Raw genomic sequence first — 19,503 nt, forward strand, 5'->3', positions numbered from 1 at the left:
TTTCAAGGGGTATATTTGCCTTTATAAAGGTCTCTGTTGTTTCCTTTATAAATTCCAACTTTTTGTCTTTTTGGACATTATTTTTTGCTGTCTGAAACGCTGAAGATATTGACGACTGGCGTTCAGACGTACTAGATGAGCCTTGCAATGAAGAGACACGCTTCTTGTGTTTTTCACTGCCTACATGTTTTTCACATGAGTCTTTCCTATCCCAAGAGACGGTGACATTACAGTGACGACAAAAAAGTGTGGTTGAATCACTAGCATAAAGTCCGTGTTGAGAAAATTCAGAGGCTCGCTGTTTTGCAGTTACCGGCACTTTAGGCATTTTAATAGGCCTAATGTTTTAGCCGACGTTTAAATTGTACACCTTTAATTTATTTCACAGACGTTGAAAACTATCTGTAACAAAATTCGACCCGTTAAACTTTAACTTGCGCACAACAGAATGTTACGAATCGTCACCGTGTTTGCATTTTAAATTTGGTATTTGGTTAATAAAAATGGACACAATGGACAAACAACGCTAAAGACTATATAAGAGAACAACGCTTCGAGAAACAACCTGCTGTAAACACCGTGATAATCGACTGTCCAGGCGAGCCGAATATCAAAATACAGCAAAACCCCTTATTTGCACTTTTCATGGGGACAAAGTAAAAAAGTGTAAAAAGCGGGAAAGAGTAAATAAAGGGAAAAGTAAGAAATACGTTAAAGTTAATTAAAATACAGTCGCATCCTGCAGCGTTCAGAACAAATACAGGCTACATTACACAGTAAAAATAAATAAAAAAGGGGCGCAAATTGATTAAAATTTACCGTCAATAGCGCGCCTTGCGCGGAGAAAGGTCATTGTACTCTATCATCTGTTGTTACAGCGCGGCGTCTGTTCTCTGAGCTGCGCATGCGCAGTATAAGTCATTCAATGCTCCGCCCAGACTCGTGACCTTCCATCAGCAGCCAGCCAATAGAAGCGAGCTTAGCGGAAAAAATTATAAGCTCCACCTCCCGTGTACCAGTTTTGTCCAGTTCTAATACCAGTTTATTGGTATACGCACCCGCTTACTCGCTGCCATGACATGTTCAAGTTTACGGTCATCTTGATGTCTTGATACCAATAATTAATTATTTACGATCCCCACAAATAAATGGTTAGTTTAAAAAATATGCGTCAACCGTATAATACTTCCGAAATTATATAATACGTATAAAACAGTTACCAAGATTCCACTCATTTTATCTTGTGAAGTTCATGTCTCGTACCAGTATTTCGGCTAAGTTGTGACATAAATACAGTATCAGCACTTACAATGTTACGATCAGCCACGTAATATGTATTTCCGACATTTCCGTTACGTTTCTATATTCGTGAGTTTACGTTTTTCCCTAGTACATTTTAGATTGTCTCCTGCTGTAATTACTCGGACTTTTACACGCCTAGGCTTAAATTGTTACATGTTTAGAAATAAAAGCAACTTTTCATGTTATAAAATATGTATATTTTGGGATTTTAAATGTGTGCTGTATATTGTTCGTCAACTTGCTATACACTGTGTGGGTAGTTATCTTTGGTTTTTTGTTGTTTCACGTTTGTTACTGTATTTACAAATTGAATTGCCGTGTTCGAATGAGGGAAATGTTCTGACTGTTCGCCGAAAATTCAAGGATTTCGCGTTATTATCCAAAATGTGAGAAATTCGCGTTATTCTTAAAAATGTACTCAAATTCGCGTAAAAATTCGTTTTATCGCAATCGCGAAATATGCATGTCTCTACCCATTTGTCATTTTGTATATGTAGGCCTAGAATTTAGGCTACTGTATTAAGTTCAGTAATTTTTTTTAAATTCTTGTTGTTTTACAAATATTTGCTTCCAAGCTAATATAACATTTGATCCCCTACTACTTTATTTTTAAAAATTCAAGAATACTACGTTTTAAAGGTAACTTTCAGAATAAAGGACTTTCATTACTAAGTATAAAAGTTGAGGCTTTATTGATGTTCTTTATAACAAGATTCTACTGTATTTTATATGTATGAACTGCTTTTTACTTTAGTTTATTGTTAAAATATTTTATTTCACCATGAAATAAAAGTTTTTGTTTTTTTAAGTCAAAGTTTATTCATATTGCCAAATGTATAATTTTGTATTAACTTTTAAATACCTGTGTGCATTTTCAGTTACTAGAATTCAAAAGATAACGCCACGACTATATGTGCTGCTATCTTGAGGTAATTGCATCAATCATTTGTTTGCCGAGTCACAATCCCCATTTCATTCCAGCCCACCAATAGAAATGCACCTAACATTTCTTTGACACTGCGGCTACCTGTTTGAAAAATGTGTGAACTATAGTTCATCCGTGCTGAGATCTTGTAGTCCCAGTTTGTGTTGTTGCAATGATGAATAAAAATATGAATAAAAAAATTTTGTCTGGTTATTGATGTAACTTGTTTCTCCACACAATCTCTCTCTCTCTCTAACCATATGCATAGTCATCTTTCCAAGGTTTTGTTAAAATTACTCTGCATTTGCATAATTTAGAATGAATAGAAGAGTAAGCATCTATTTAGTGTGTATATCCCATTCTAGCTCATTATTTTATTTTTACCTTTAACACAGTTAAATTGTAGACTTTTTGAGTGGCAAAATGTTTAAAAAATGAAGAGAGAAAAAAAAATATAGTCTATACGTTTTGCATTAATAAGCAGTCAAAAGTTTAATTTTTAACATTGTGTAGTACAGATGGATAAGAACAACCAAATGGAATAAACAACTGAAATTTTTTTGTGTGTTTAAAGGCAATGCTAGAGGCTACTGCATGGTGCGGTTTAAAATTCTTTCAGAACAAAAAGTATTTAATGTTATTTAACCTTTTAAAATTATAACAATGCTGATAATTTTAAAAGGCCAGGTAAAATGAAATAATTTTTTCTGAAATAAATTAAACCGTATCACATAGCAGCCAGTAAAATTGACTTCAAACCTGAAAATTTTCAGTTCCATTTCCTTCTCCTTATCCATACGACACAAAAAAAAGTTAAAATTGCAACTTTGCCAGCTAATTATGCACAAAGTATGCAATATGTATGTTTCATTTTGTGAAAGTTCAGCCACTCGAAAAGTTGGCACTGACCTGGAATAGCGAATAGGACATAACCCTTTAAGGGCATGAAACAGTTAAAAATTTTTGTTTCTTTTAAGTTGTACATGCATAAAGTAAGAGATTGACAGCAAAAATTCTTCATACCAAAATTAATCTTATTATGTTTACTGGGGAAATAAATTTCCTGTCATAGTCTTTGAGAATTTGCACAACTGAGTTTTCAAGACTTTTGAAAAGATGCTTTGTTTTAGTGAATAATCATAACGTGTTCACGTTTTAAATGTAGCTACATAATATAGTCTTGCAAGTTTATTAGTTTTTCTTTTTTTCTTTTCATTTACCAGCAGTGCCAATTTCTAAACTTGCTAAGTGTTTCCTACATTGTTCTTAATGATTTATTCTTATGCAAAATATGCTATTTAAGCACCAAAAATTTGGATTCGTGGAATTTTTTTACTTAACAAAATATTTAAGTGATCTTCAACTTTGTCTATGCACTTAATTAAATCTTTGACTTTGATTAGAAATGAAAGAAAAAAATGGTCTTTGCATACCCCAATTGCACCTATTGACTCTAGTATGAAAATTATATGCTATAAACATAGGATGGAGTTTGTATTTTTTAGTAAATCACTCATAGAATATGACTAACTTTTTTCTCTTTTTTTTTCTCTTGGAACTTTTTTTTTTGCTCATGTTTTACGACTTGATTGTATGCTCTGGTTTCTATCACAGTTTTTTTTGCAGATGTGTGCCCCGTTCATTTGGCTCACAAGACGTCACAGTCGCTGGTAAGTGGAACACCACGCACGTTAGAACATCGCGGTTGTAGATACAGCAACACCCCAAGTCTGAGCATGGGCTGGTTTGTAGCATTATGTCCACAGTGTGACACAGTTTGATTGACTTGATGTAAGCTTTTGGACATACGCCATTGCTAAGCACTTTTTCTGTAGAAGAAAACTAAAAAATACCCAAAAGACAAAAACACAAAATTAAGCAAAAAATTGTTGTTGTCACCACATAGTATTCCATAACAGGAATATTGTCAACAAACAAAGAAAACAAAGAAAAACAAAGAAAAATGGACTAAGAGAACGAAAAAAAACCCCACAAAATAACAGCACAAAAATATTGAACCCAAAAAAAAATTTAACAACAGTTGAAATGAGACAAAAGTCGAAAAGACGAAACAAACACAATAGTTTTCAAAAACAGAAACAAGCTTGATTGGTAGAGCTGATCCAGTATTTTTTGTAAATATTTAGTTGTGTTTACAAAAGTGTGGTTCGATTAGAGACTAGGATTGCAATCTTGCCGATGCATTGGGCATGCTGTGGAGATGTGGGGTGCGTTTAGTTTCTTCTTGAACGACTGAGAATTGTAAATATAACACGGGTGACGAGGATGGGATAGTTTTCTGTTAGTACAAAACTGAGAGCGGCATTTCAGCCTGACAAATAGAAATAACTAGGGATGTGCGAATCCTTGATTTTCAGTTCGGTTCGAATCCGATTCGAATCCCTGGCAATATTTTAGATATGAATCCGATTCCGAATATTAAGCACAGAATAATTAAAAATAACTGATTAATTTAAAAATAATGTGTTTTCTCTTTTTTCTAACTGTAACTACTGGCAATTATTTATTACACTGAGATTGAAATTTTTATAATTATGTAAACTTTATCAATAATAAACACTTTAAAATATGAAAACCAAAACATGTTCAATTCCCTAACTCAATCGTAATAAACTGCACGCCACAGGGAAATCTGTTTTATAAACGTTTCAGCAAATGGAACCATTTTTTCTCCAATAAATAGCCAAGACGTTTTTTTTCTTGTAGGTATGTAATTGTTTTTAGTTTGCTTTTGCTATACTTCAAAATTCGTATGTAATTAGTTTAAGCTCTCGAAATCTCAAAATGCTTTTAATGTCACTGTGTTAATTATTTAATTAACATATCTTTCTTTGATACATCATATTATAAATACTTACGTAATTGTAGCCTAATTTAATTTTTCACTACTAGTATTTTTGAGCCATATTAAATTAATTTATAACTTTTGTGAATATTCGTAATACTGTTCGAATCCATGTACGTACAATGATTCCGGGTTCGGGTAATTGTGGATTCGAACCGTACCCGAAATTATCGGGTACTCGCAATCCCTGGAAATAATAAAAACTTGCAATGTGGGATCAAGTTGTAAGCAAGTCACGAGTGGTTTAGTAGTAGGTGGGCTGGTGTGTACAAAAAAAAGTAACCAAGAGGTTGCTAGGTAAGATGGAAGAATTGAACGGGGAGAATGGTGAATTTTTGAGTGCTACGTATAGAGGTTGAGTTTTATTTCAAGGCAAAAAAAATTCCCAAGGAAACTGTGATCGTTGAGCGCGTGAAATTGTAAGGAGGAAGCAGGAAATGTCCGAGAGAATAGGAGATTATGCTGTAACTTTACAGAAAATGTGTACGTCGTGTGAATATGTTAGGTTCCTTGATAGAGCATTGCGTGATAATTTCGTTAGCGGTTTGGGTAACTTAAGACATTGTGCAGAAATTGTTAGTAGAAGTGAACATAACCTTTTAATCGGCTTTATTGAAGGCGTTAATCACGAAAGCTGCCCTGAGTCGGTCGATGGAAATGAGACAAGTCTCTGGGCAGACTGAACGAGATGATGATATGAATGACTTGGCGGGTGCTTTTGTTCTCGCGTCGGCAAACGGGGGCAGAGGCGCGGAAGAGCAAACGGATGCAGCTTTCAGGAAACAGGTCAGTGCCAGAGGAAGTAAAAAAGTGTTACCGCTGCAGTAGTGCAAGTCATTTGGCCGCCCAGCGCCTATTTCCAAGTTTTATATGTCATGCGTGTAAAAAAAGGGGCGCAAAAAAAAAAAGCATGCCGGGCGCAAGGAGTGCATCGGGTGAAGGAGTAAACTTGGAAAAAAATTATAGTTGCTCAACAGTTGGTGGACGTGAGACTGAACGGGCAATGGGAAAAGATGATCGTGGATAGGAGGCCATCGTGTCTGTATGTTCGGACAGCACCAATTGGGAAGAAATACAGGCTAGTCATTAAATAAAACCGAGTTGGCCTTGAGGACTTGTCTATTTGGAACAACACTTGCAGCTCGTCAGGAGAATGTCAGATACCAGTGGAGCACCAGGGTCAGTAACTGACATTACCTATGGTGGTGGACAGCCGGGAAAAACCATTTCCCACACTGATGGGAAGGAATCGGTCGTCATCCCTTGTAAATATAACAATACACACTATTTACATTCTAGCTAGTCTATACATAACATGCAGTAAGGTAACACATATACAAAATAAGATTTCTGTGAAATTAAGTTGCAGTTAGATTAATTTAAATTTTTTTTTTTTTAAATTCAAAGTTTACAGTTTAATTTTTAAATTGAAAGTTAAGCAAAACCACGCATTTAACATGGTTTTTCCCTGCAATTTTTATAGTAAAATAACATCTTTTTAATTAAAAAAAACTTTTTATTTTTGGTGACTCTGTAATATTTATTTTGTAACTGTAATGTGCTGGACTTGGTTTCAGAACTGCGAAACGAAGTGTGACGACAGTCGACCGTTGACCGCCACCATCGGCTCTGATCTGCAAGAAGCGTTCGTCTCGAGCAGCAAGCCACAGCTAAGGAGGAGGTTAGTGTCGCAGCAACGAGGTCACTAGTATCTGAGAGAAACTTGGAGTGCCGTACTTACCTGCAGAAGAGTCACCCCTGCGTATTGGTCGCACCTGTAAAATGAAAAATCCAACTGAAAACTGAAAAATCCAACTCTTTTTCTTGCCGAAAGGGTCACCCTCGAATGTGAGTCCTACCATGTAACTGTCTCCAGTAGAATACGAGTGAATCCTTGTCTCAGCTTATTGGTGTGTAAGAAATAAGGCACTGGTGTTAACCCTCCACCGGCATGTATTATGCTACATCATACATGTTTAATTTACTTATTCTCTTTTTCGCTTACTGTTGTGTGTGATTTATTTTGTATTTTTTAACATCTGCAACTGGCAGACACAGGAAGACAAGAGAGTACCACATATTAGCAGTGACAACAAATATGAACACAGATATAATAATTAAGGACACAAACAATTAAAAAAAATTGTTTGTGTGCTAATGTGTGGTACTCTCTTGTCTTCCTGTGTTTGTTTGTATTTTTTGTTGTCACTGTTGACATGTGGTACTCTCATCCTAGTGTGCTGACTGTTTGCGGATGTTCTGCCTGCTACGGTACCGACGAGGGTGGGAGTCCATGTATTTGCAGTGACAACCTTGTATTTGCCTATATGTGTCGTGCCCACCGTGAAAGTCTAAAGACTGATTGTGGGTGCGTTACAAATTTTAAGTGAAATGAAAAATCTGGTAGTTTGTCAGTCGGGGGGGTTCCAGTGCTAACCCGTGACCTCGTCGTGTTGCAGTCCTGCCGGCTCGGCGTCTTCCCGCAGCTCCAGCCAATCCCGGTGCAGGCAGTCCAGCGCCGGCTCCGCGGACTCCGGGTGAGTGTCCACACTTCTCGTCCCGGCTCGTGTTCTTGGAACTGTCTGCCACTGGGGGTTCCGCCGGACAATCAAACACCGACGCTGCAGTTTTAACGGGAATACCGAAGCTAAATCAATACAATGTACAGGACAGTGGTATTAATGTAAGTTGTCACAAGCTGCTCAGAAGATTTCGGTGTTACTGTTTTTTTATTTTTACGAAAGCTTCTTTGTGAAACTTGCTCTGCCAGAATAGTGGCAAAACTTATATACTGCATTTACTGGCCTGGGAGATTCTTCCACACCCTCCATACGTTCTAGGTAGGGATGGGACGAATCCACATTTTGGTCGAATCCGAATCCTTGTTCGAATCCTCAGTGTTTGTCATCGAATCTCGAATCCCAGGCCCACACTAAACTTCACATGTTATTAAAAAAAATCACACATTTATTTTAAAAAATTACATAGACCTATGTATTAAAAAAAAATCACATGTGTATTTATAAAATTATAAAATAAGTGCATAGTGTATACACCTGATATAAAATAGAGACAAATAACCTCAAAAACCACACACGTAAGTTTGCATCTGTCTAATTCTCTGTTAAATTAATCCTTCCTATGTTTTCAATAAAATACATTTGTATAACAGACACCATTTAAAAAAAAAGTTAAATTTTTTTCTGCAATGTTATATTATTGAAGGTTGGAAATGATCGAGTAGTTGTGCTAATTGACAAAATGCAGCGTAGTTTATCTTATGTTTGTGCTATTTCCGTTACCTTTATAATACAGTTTAGGTATACAATTTTCTAGAGCTGGAAGAACCTCAGTTCTCTGGTTTCGAATCGAACTGAATTGAATCGAACCATAGCAAAAAAAATTTCGAACCGAGCCGAACCTCATACAGAAATAATTGTTTTGAATTAAAACAAACTGACCACCAGCATTTTGATCTTTAACTGAATGGTGAGAAAGAAAGGTTCTCCAGCCATATGTAAAATTAAAACATTATATAGCTTAGCTTTATTAAAACATTGCAAATCATTTTATAAGTAAAGTTTATGCAATAAATAATGAAGGAAAGTTTTCTGATTTTTTCTTTACATATATATACTTTTAATTCATGAAGAAGTTCCATCTAAATTTCAAAAAGACTATCTTCCTTTTTCAGTGTACACTAACCTTCATTTAAAAAATATAACATTATAAAGATGACGAACATTCAGGCCACATAACATATTTTTGTGGCAGACATAACCTAACATTTTTAATAAGTAAAACTTTTTAATAGGGCATTAAAAAAAGTTGAATGTTAATTAAGTTACCTATCTACATTACAAAACCCGCTGACTTCAGTTGCTGTTTTCTTGGAAGAAACTTTAGACATTTTTTGGGGTGGTTCTGGGTCATCTGGGTCGTCATTATCTTTTCTCCATTTGGAAAACTTAAACGACGTAAGCCTGCTCATCGCAAATCACCTCAAGAACAATAATATTGTAAACGTAACGTAAGAAGTGTGGTTATAGAAATTTGCGTCTGAAAAAAGAAAACACGAGAAATAATGATGGCTGCCGCGACTACGCTAGTCAACTTAGTACCGTACTGTAAAATTTACTGGACCAGTACTTTTAATACACAAGATTAAATTAATATTATCAGTACCTGACTGTTCTTATAACCAAAAAGGCCAAAGAAAATAAATACATCCCAGTAATTTAAAATACGTTATTTACGTAATCATTTCCTACCGCATTTGTCTTGTGTTAACTTGATTACGTCAGTTTTGCCGAAATACGAGAGTTTTTCGTACATGCGCTTAAGTTTAACGTATGGGGTACGCAATCTTGGGTGATTTTACAACACTTCTCGTACACGCACTATAGTTAAAGGTAAAATATACAATACCTTTAGCATTTGTACGATAGTTTATATTACGTAGTACGAGAAATGCATACAAAATTCTCTAAAGTAAACAAAAAACAAAGCGCGCCTGTATGAAAAAATGCTATGCGAGTTATGCGACGATTAATAATTTTTTTTTATATTTTGTCTGCGCTTGAAACTGTTGAGGCGACAATTATGCGATAAAAGTCGGACTATTACAAGTAATGGAATTTTGTTGTGCTGTTTTGTGAATAGTCTCAAATGGGGGTTAGAAAATTAGAAAAACGTAATTTTTTTTAAACGAACGTTCGGTTTTTCGAATATATTTTAAGAGGTTTCGATCCGAACCGAACGTAAGGGTTCGGTTCGGTTCGAAATTTTCGAACTTCGTCCAGCACTACAATTTTCAATTACTACCTAAAACTCGTAAAAACCCACCTCGAATCCCACCTCGGATCCCACCTCGGATCCTACGAATCCTCGAATCCATAGGATTCGGTATATTCGACGAATCCAAGATTCGAAAATCCCATCCCTAGTTCTAGGTATTGCCCTCTCAGACTTTCGTATGTTTGGTCCCCCTTAAGGAATGTTCATGGCGGAAAAACATTCGGCTCCAACGAAATTAAGATTCGAGTGCAAGATGGGACAAGTGTATAAGTGTTTGGGGGAGGGGAGGTTATGTTGAAAAATAGGTAAAATTTTGATTTTGATTAAATGAACAGTTTTTGAGATACTACATTGATTTGTCTCGTTACTTAATGAATGACCCTCATAGATTGAGGTATAGATAGAAACTTAGATATATATAGAGAGAAATATAGTGAGATTTATAGAGGGACATTCATAGAGAGATACTTTGTGTATGTGTTTCTATTTGAAACAAATAACAGAAAAAGTGAAGGAGGCGTAGCATTAGCTAGTATTGTGTACAAGTAATGGTAATGACCCTGTGGTATCGGAACAGCTGCAGTGACCGCGGTCGCTGTTCCAGCGCGAACCCGAGGTCGCAGTCGCGGGCCGGGTGCCGGTCGGGGCTGCCCGTGCCGCGGCAGAGTCCCTCGTCCAAGGGCTCGGCCCCGCTGCCGCTGCCGGCCCGCGCCCCCGTCACGTCCACCCCCGTGCGCTGCGAGGTGCCGGGCGTCACCCCCGCGGGCGGCCGCCAGTTCAAGAGGTTCGTGCCCGATGGCTAGAGATTAGATTTGGCATTAAATGTTTTAGATACATTCCAGATGTCATTTGTTAATATTAACGAAAAAAAAAAAATTGTAATGTTTCTGCAAAGTTACAGCATTAATTTCTTATATTTTTATGTAACATTGTAGGAACGTTACAATGTTTTGTTAGGGTAGTGCTAATTTTTAAATTTTTTATAAGAAACGCCACTTGTTGTTAAGGGACTACCGTGAAAGTGTCTACCGGAAAATCTGTGAACCTGGCTATTCATTCGCTGCTGAAAGCCAGCAAACTATTTAATTCATATAAAAAAAGATGGCCTTCAGGATAGACTGCACATACCCCTGTACGCTCAGGCAGATGACGCAAGTTCGTCGGCTGCCGACTTGTGAGTCGTCTCGGCTGGTTCGTCCGCGATTCGATCCTTCTTTGGTCGAGGGTTTATAACTGGTTTGGGATTCGTCCAGATGAAACAGTGAGCCAACGGCAAAATGATATAAGAGGTATATGTGTTTGAATTCTAGCCCTATCACCGAATGAATCCGCGAATTCTGCAGGTCTCTACTGATGATTCACTGCCTTCAGCCAGGGATCATACGTTGGTTACATTTGTTTAAAACTTTTGAAATTTTATTGTGAGGGTCTAACATGTCTTGCCAAAACAGTCTGAAAAGTGTATATTGTATATATAACCTGTTTGTGTTTCGAAGTTCCCACAACCCAATGAAAACTTCAATACAGCAAGGGCAAAATATATCTACCCCTTGAAGTAACACCCTAATTTGCTCCACAACTGAGCTCTAATCAAAAAAGTGTTACTCAATTTTTTTTTTTTTTTTTTTTCATGAGAGTAAGTTAATCAAAATAATTAGTTTCCCAACCATTGATGTGTGTTTGTTGATTACATTTTCTATCAAGACGCTACTCGTATTAAAATAATTTACGTATTACATAGTTATATTATGCATTTAAAGTACATTTGAATTACTTTTAGGAAATAATAAACATACTTAAATAAAGTTTCTTACTAAGAAGTCCTGAGACAAAATAATGAAGTTATAAAGAAGGTCTGTTTCAATATTTAATAAGTAGAGAATAAATTTTGTGGTTTTGTTTTTAAGTAATTTTAACTTAAATTAGGAATCTCAGTGTAATTTTTGTTTTTATAAATTCTGTTTATTCAAAATATAATATTATTCAACATGTATGACAGTAAAATGTTTCATAATATTTAACTTACCAAAGTAGTGCATTGGTGATATGCTAAATTTTTACAAAAAATAATTTTGTATTAAACTTGTCTAAGATGAATACATTCTGAATAATAATAATAATAAATCAGCAGAAAGTTTTAAAAATCGGTATTATAAATTGATTGATTAGAAATAACTAAACAAAGTGAATTAATTTTTCCTATCCCTACACATGGGAACAAATTAATCCCAAAATAATTACATTCATTGAATTTTAAACATGAGAAGAATAAATTTTTTGTGATTTAAATAAAATTATTTTATTGTAATGCTGATTTGTTTTAAAATTTAACTAGTATTTTGATGCGATGTGGTGTAATAGCTTGAATTTTCGATGTTGCATGTGGTATTGTCATTATTTAATCAGGTTTAATCACAATACACCATATTGTCGCTTAAGAAACACCACCTAAAGGATATTTTTTTTAAAATTAGTGTTTTATTTCTTTATGAATACATAAGCATTTAGCAAATTCTCACAAAGTGAATTTGCCAAAAAAAAATCTAAAAAAAATGCGTTGCTATGGTCTTTTTCCAATACTGGCTAAGTGGCTATCAGTCAGTTGCAACATGGGCGTATAAAGTTATTAAATGCTCCTGAAATATTTGCTTTTTGTCACTTGGGGGGGTGTTGTTTCATAAGCGGCGATATAAGTTAGTAATGTGAGGTGGACTGGAGCTTATCCCAATGCCCTGGTAAAATGGCAGTTAAGCCACTTCTTCCAACCGCTCCGATAGCAGTATTGTCTATAGCAAGGGGGGCTGTTATTGGCTAGGAACTACTTTCTTGCGCCCTGATCCACCTAGTATGCATTTAGCTTGGGACTTTTTTGTGTTGTGAACTAACTTGTATGACGTCAATAATAGTGGTTAAACACTTTCTGAAATTATACTTGGTTAGAATAAGTGAGGTTGCTAAACAGTGTTGAATTCAAATTCCCTCATTTGGAGTGCGGCGGAGGGATACGGAGTGCCGGCGGAAGAGGGGACGGGAGAGAAAGAAAGGACAAGATGGAGGATGGGACGCTGAGAGAAAACGTGTGTGCAAGGTGCACAGGGGAGGGAGCAAGGAAGCAAGACTGCAAAAGGACTGGATCAACGTGTTGCGAGTTGGTTGAGTGGAAGTGATGCGACAAACTCTTGTGCAGCCATTTCTCGGTAACCACTGAACCCCTGGAAAATCCCTTTGGTCGGGGAGCCGTGCAACAACCAATGGCGCCTGAACAAACGTGAGTCGGGGGTGGGAAACGTTACTGTAAACATGTTCAGGAAGAGTCGTCGGAAAGAATACCGTATATACTCGTGTATAGCGCGCCCTTTTTTCCCTCAAGTAAAGGAAAAAAATCAAGGATGCGCGCTTTACACGGAAAAAAAAAGTTGAGGCGGGGAGGAGGAGTGTTAGTCGTTAAGGGGCCCGCCTCGTCAGGGGTGTATGTGTGTTAGTGAGGCGGGGTGATAAGCGCGACGCTCGCTGGTGCTTCTAGCGCGGTATAGCCTCTAAGCGCAAGGCTCTTAACTGGCGCGCATTCGTCTCGTCGTCACAGGATAACTGTGAAATTTGAGCGGTGACCGTAACATTATATGGCGGAGAAATGAAGATAAAGGTGTTATGCAAGCCCCTTAAGTGCTTTCAAGAATCTGTACTTATTGTTTTATGCCAAAAAATTACTCTGAAAACACGCGTTTTAGGCATTTTAACGCTTCTAAAAATACAGTTTAAAAACATGATCCGAAATTAAAAGTACTTTTCGGTCCTCAGCGAACTCTTAAATGCTATTCGTAAATGGGTCCCACTGGGATATCTTGAGTAGTTTTGAAATCGCGTTGTTTGTTCCTGAAGCTCTGCGCACCGCGTGTGAGCCCGGGTGGGCGGGGGCCTTAAGGGGCCCGCCTACCTGGTCACACAGACGGTGTGCAGAGCTTCAGGAAAAACAACGCGATTTCAAAACTACTCAAGATATCCCAGTGGGACCCATTTACGAATAGCATTTAAGAGTTCGCTGAGGACCGAAAAGTAATTTAATTTTGTATCATGTTTTGAAACTGTATTTCTAGAAGAGTTAAAATGGCTGAAACACATGTTTTCAGAGTAATTTTTAGGTGTAAAACAAGTGGTACAGATTCTTGAAAGCACTTAAGGGGCTTGTATTACACCTTTATCTTCATTTCCCCGTAAAATAAAAATATGGTCACCGCACAAATTTCACAGTTATCAATTGACGACGAGAAGACTGCACGCCAGTTCAGAGCCTTGAGCTTAGAGGCGATACCGCGCTAGAAATACCTTCGAGCGTCGCGCTTATCATCCCGCCTCACTAACACACATACACCCCTGACGAGGCGGGCCCCTTAACTGCCGGGTGATGGGTGACCCCACACATACGCACACTCACTCTCTCACACACACATACACACACACATACACACTCACACATCACTCACACTCACCCACAACCTGGTCTCTCGTACACACACGCTCACACACACACAAGTCCTGTTCCTCCCTCCCTCCCTCCCTCCCTCCCTTCCTCCTTCCCGCCTCATACCAGCTGTGAGGATACAGCGCTTCATTATCTTCTGTCCACACAGCAGAGATTAGCTTGCTCGTGTCGTTTCAGATGGTACAGTAGGCCACAAAAGTTTTGCTTTCAGTTGGAAGAGTATTTAAGTATTTTCCTGACACATCACCACACATCAATGTTAAATAATCATTTGTTTCATAAGTAAAAAATTAACAGGTACAACAAAATGTTAGTAAAATTTATTTATGGGGAAAATAAAATTATATATATATATATATATATTTTTTTTTTTTTGAGTTTGTTGCAAAAATCGTGGTGCGCACCATACACAAGGGCGCGCTATACAGGAGTAAATACGGTATGACGGGTGATTGGTGAGGTTGGACTGTTGTTTCCGCAGGCAATCGTCTGTCTCCCCGCAGTCGACCCGGGAGAGCGTGGCCAGGCGCCCCCGGTCGGCGTCCGTCGCGCCCGTCACGCCCATGCAGAGCGTGGGGAACCGTCTGGCGGCCGCGCGGAAGGCCCCGCCCACGGACAAGGTAACAACGCCCGGCCCCCAGTCCCACCCGCGCACGCTGTCCCGCTAGTCTTGTCCCCAGCGCGTACGTCTCTTCTGCACTCTTATCCGTACCTCGGCGGTGAAACACACAGCGTCCTTCATCTGTTTCATGAAGTAGATTTGGCAACATGTCCACGATGGAAAATACTGTTCCTATAAATAGTGGAAAATAACCACGTCCTGTTTCGTCGTAAATAACGCGAAGTAGGCGTGAATCCGAAACTTTGCAAACCTGTAGAAATACAACATTTGTAACGTAGTGTCCGTTATGTCTGGGGTACAGACTTGTTTCATTGGATGTTTCTTGAATGTTTATTGAATGGGTTTACAAGATAACTTGCGAGTTGTTTGGCGACTTTGGGTACTGCGAATTGCGAATACTGCACGAGTCCTATGTACGCATCGGAGCAATTTATTTCTAGTGGAGTTTTGTAAACTTAACTGCAGTTCTAACCTAATGCAATACACAACTGTAAACTACGTTATGAAATCATACTTTAAGTTTTTAAGTTTTTGTTTAGTAAAATCACAGCATCAGTGTAATATTAATTTTTTTTTTATAAAAATATTGGCTTGCATTGCAAAACTTTAAGCATTTAGCCACTTATAAATAATGTATACATATTAAACTATTGTGCACCATTAGTTTTATCACTGTATGTTTAAGAATTATTTATGCTTGTTATTTATGTTTGTTTATATATGTACAGTAGAATGTTTTTATGTACTGTATGTGTAAGCTTTTTAATGCATTATTAATATTGTAGACACTATAGGAATTTAATCATTTTAAGTATCCTTATAATAGCTTGGCTGTATTGTATTATTAATGTTATACGTATAACTTGTGCTTCTGTTATTTTATTTGCTGGTAATTCTTTGTTTTGTAAATTTTAAATATGATTATAATTTTCTTTTTAAAAATAAAATTTGCATGCATTTGTTCTTCAGCCACTTTATTTATGCAACTTCCATGTTCTTCCCATTTTCTTGTCTCCGATTTCTCTAGTTGGCTTCTGTATGGTCACTAACTGATAACAATTTTTCATTTCCTTCACCTAAACTTAGTAACTGATTTAAAAAAAATACAATGTATGTTACGTAGTTACTTTTCCACCATACCTCGTTATACTCCTCCTGTTCAAGCTATGTTACTGTGTAATTTTTATTATTGAGTGAAAACCTGATTTTCTTTATTTTGATTATCAAATGTAAATTGCAGAAAATACCTCGATCTATCCTCGTATCCAAATCAATGTCTCGATGGTTAAAAATAAAAGAAATAACTGTGTATGTTGTTGTAACACTCAAACCGTTTAAATGTTTGTTTCAATGCCTAAATTTCCAAAATCAATGTAGATCTATATTGTGTTTTTACTTACATAATTACGTTATAAAAATACAGTGTATATTGTAAATGGTAGTTTTTGAATTCACAAAACTCCTGCACTTTTTTTTTATCTTGTTCATCAAATAGAAAATATTTTCAATAATAAAGGTGTGATGGTATTTGAGGATATAATTGGCCTGTTCCTGAGATAGTTGGAGTTTTGGTATTTTTTTAAATATGATTTGTTTACCCTGGTTGTTGGATAAAAATTACAAGTCTATTGCTGATAGAATTCGTTGGTAATCTTACAAGTTATAAGATACACTCTGATTACGTTTACAGTTAAGAGCCGGTAACATTTGCAGTCTTAAGATTGTTTTTTAACTTGGGATGGGACGAATCCACATTTTGGTCGAATCTGAATCCTTGTTCGAATCTTCAGTGTTTGTCATTGAATCTCGAATTCCTGAGCTGAAATGGCGTCTGTTTACTGTTCAACAAATTGAAAACAAACAACCTGTTGTAAACAAATATTGAAATTTTGAAATAATAAAAAAAGTGCGTAGTGTATACACCTGATAGAAATAGACAAATAACTTCAAAAACCACACACATAAGTTTGCATTTGTCTAATTCTCTGTTAAATTAATCCTTCCTATGTTTTCAATAAAATATGTTTTGTATAACAGACGCCATTTAAAAAAGTTTTTTTTTTTCTGCAATGTTATATTATTGAAGGTTGGAAATGATTGAGTAGTTATGCTAATTGAGAAAATGCAGCGTAGTTTATCTTATGTTTGTGCTATTTCTGTTACCTTAATAATATAGGTTAGGTATACAATTTTCAATTACTAAAACTCTTAAAAACTCACCTCGAATCCTACGATTTCTTGAATCCATAGGATTCGGTATATTCGACAAATACAAGATTCCAAAATCCCATCTCTATTTTTAACTGATGGTTTTAAAGTTGTACATTAATAATAATAAAGCTCTTAGTTTCTCCCGAAGACCCTGTTAGCAGCAATTTTTTTCCCCCCCAAGGTGTATTTCAAGCAATTGTTCCCGTCAGTTAAAACCACCTAACATGTTTGTGTGTCGCAAGCGCGACTGACAGTTCCTTGAATTTCCAGGTGCCGCTTCAGTTCAAGAGGAAATTTGTTCGTGCTGCAGAAAATAAGGAGAATATTTTTCCTGCTTGAAGATGCAGCGCGTCAGTTTGTACTTAAGATTCTGGGTCGTAGTGTGTAATGACTGTACTTAATATTTCTCATGTAAATTTTTTTTTAATATGTACTTTTAATATGTTTTTTTAAATGGGGCTGTACAGGGTTTTGAAATAACCGAAATGTTTTTCTTCATTGGTCAGGATATCAATTTTTGTTTCTTTTTTTTTTCTTCTTAAATAGTTATAAACAAGTGTTACTTTACTTTGACTAAACATCGACATTAGAAAATTAAAGATGCCAAAGTTACATCATAACTGTAAGATTACTTAAGGTTCCTAGTAGATAAAAAGATATTATTTTTATGGAGCGTTTCCAAACAGAGTAAATTTTACGTAAACCAATACATGCACTAATGAACATCTCTGACATGTCCCAAGTGCATATATTAAAAAAAATATTAGTTGCTCAAATGTTTATAAAAAAACTGCAATACAGTTAATTTAAAATACTAAATGTGTGTTTCTAAATTTTTGGTACAACTGTGAAAGTGTGAATCATAGTGTGGTGGCTATATTTTATAAGTTTTAGTCACTAAATTTTTATCTCCACAACCCAGTAGACACCCTGGGTGTGCGTTTAACTTCAGATTCCTTTTTGACCACATGAAAGCTTTAGTACTACTGGAAACAATGTTTCAGGAAACCATTATTTGCCAACAGTATCAAAATTGAAAACACAACAAATTTTGCAGACATTTATTTTGTTTGTAGTAAAATTGTAATTAAAAAAAAAATTGTTCCTTACATTATTGGTAGATCTTGGAATCTAACTTTGTTCTTTCATCTCTGTTCTTACGAATACTTCGCGCTATGAGAATATCTTCTGCGGTTGTCAAGTGTAGAAGCGATGTTTCGCTGCATGTTGAGAGGCCTTGTCTGAGCTGAGTGAACAAGCTAACCTTCCTCAGTTTACTAGTCTTCTATTGGCCAGGCTAATGTTCCATGCTGTCTACAGCTCTTCTTTAAGCCACACAACTGTCATACATAGTCAACTTTGACAAGAAATTTAACCCCATGCTATAGGTAATTTATTTTTGGCAACCTTTAAAATTGTGACTCGTAAAATAGATTTTTTTTTCTCCTTCATTAAAACAATTTAATTCTGAATTTTAAAAAATTAAGACTTCAATTTCGAAATCGTCCTCCCACTCCTTAAAAATAATTTTAACTTGGAACGTCTGTAGAAAACACTCCAAAACCATGAAAGGCATGTTTGAAATATGAGAGATTGTATATTGAAAATAAATCATTTTAAATTTTTACAAAATTGGATGGCACTGTAAGTTGTGTTCGGATACCATCCATCTTCCTGTAAGTAAAAGGTGTTCTGCACAGCCCTTGTTTTAAACTTATCACTTTTGTAGATAATCTGGAATGGTAATGGGAGTGAAAGCTAGAAGTCTTGTGCATTATAATAAATATATATAATTCAAAAAAAAATTATGTTCTATTTTTGTAATTTTGGTATTGGTGTATTTTTTACATTTGCACATTTAGTATATTTTTTGTTGTAACCTACAATTTTGTACTTTTATTAAAATAACAAATAAATTCTCTTTTTGTGGTAATGTGTCTACATTTCTTAAATTTAACATGTTCTCGGTAATAGTAGAATGTTAATCTCCGGATAGTTACCATCTTGTGAAAACCCTTTGGCAGCATTAATTTTTCCAGCAAAATGTTAAGGAACTGTAAGGCCCTGTACATTTTAAGTATGTTTGCATTATCCACTCATGTCACAACTGTTCATGTTGCTAAGGATGTTCTCAAAAGCAACTGAAGTTCGTACTTATACGTGGTCGTCCTTGGAAGAGACATAACGAGAGCTCTCCATACTGGAAGTGAAGTATGCAAGTAAACGAACCTGTGTACTTCTCGCATGCTTCCAGGCGAAGAAACATCTCCATTTTAAAAAGTATTTTGTATTTATATATT

The 19,503-nt window shown here is 36.2% G+C and overlaps 1 protein-coding gene across 4 annotated transcripts in view; it reads left to right on the forward strand.

The window, feature by feature from the left end:
* LOC134540640 (uncharacterized) overlaps positions 1–19,136 on the forward strand; it is a 33,800-nt gene extending 14,664 nt beyond the window's left edge. For 3 of the 4 annotated variants that reach the window (XM_063383497.1, XM_063383500.1, XM_063383498.1), the window contains exons 8-13: positions 3,854–3,897; positions 6,671–6,774; positions 7,553–7,630; positions 10,468–10,674; positions 14,852–14,990; positions 17,474–19,136. In XM_063383497.1, the coding sequence (XP_063239567.1) occupies positions 3,854–3,897; positions 6,671–6,774; positions 7,553–7,630; positions 10,468–10,674; positions 14,852–14,990; positions 17,474–17,542 (641 nt within the window). In that variant the 3' untranslated portion in view covers positions 17,543–19,136. The remainder of the gene's footprint in view (positions 1–3,853; positions 3,898–6,670; positions 6,775–7,552; positions 7,631–10,467; positions 10,675–14,851; positions 14,991–17,473) is intronic. The other variant, XM_063383499.1, reaches the window with a different exon arrangement.
* Positions 19,137–19,503: the final 367 nt, after the last annotated feature.

This window comes from Bacillus rossius, chromosome 17 (genome assembly GCF_032445375.1).
Source record: "Bacillus rossius redtenbacheri isolate Brsri chromosome 17, Brsri_v3, whole genome shotgun sequence".
Lineage (NCBI taxonomy): Eukaryota > Metazoa > Arthropoda > Insecta > Phasmatodea > Bacillidae > Bacillus > Bacillus rossius.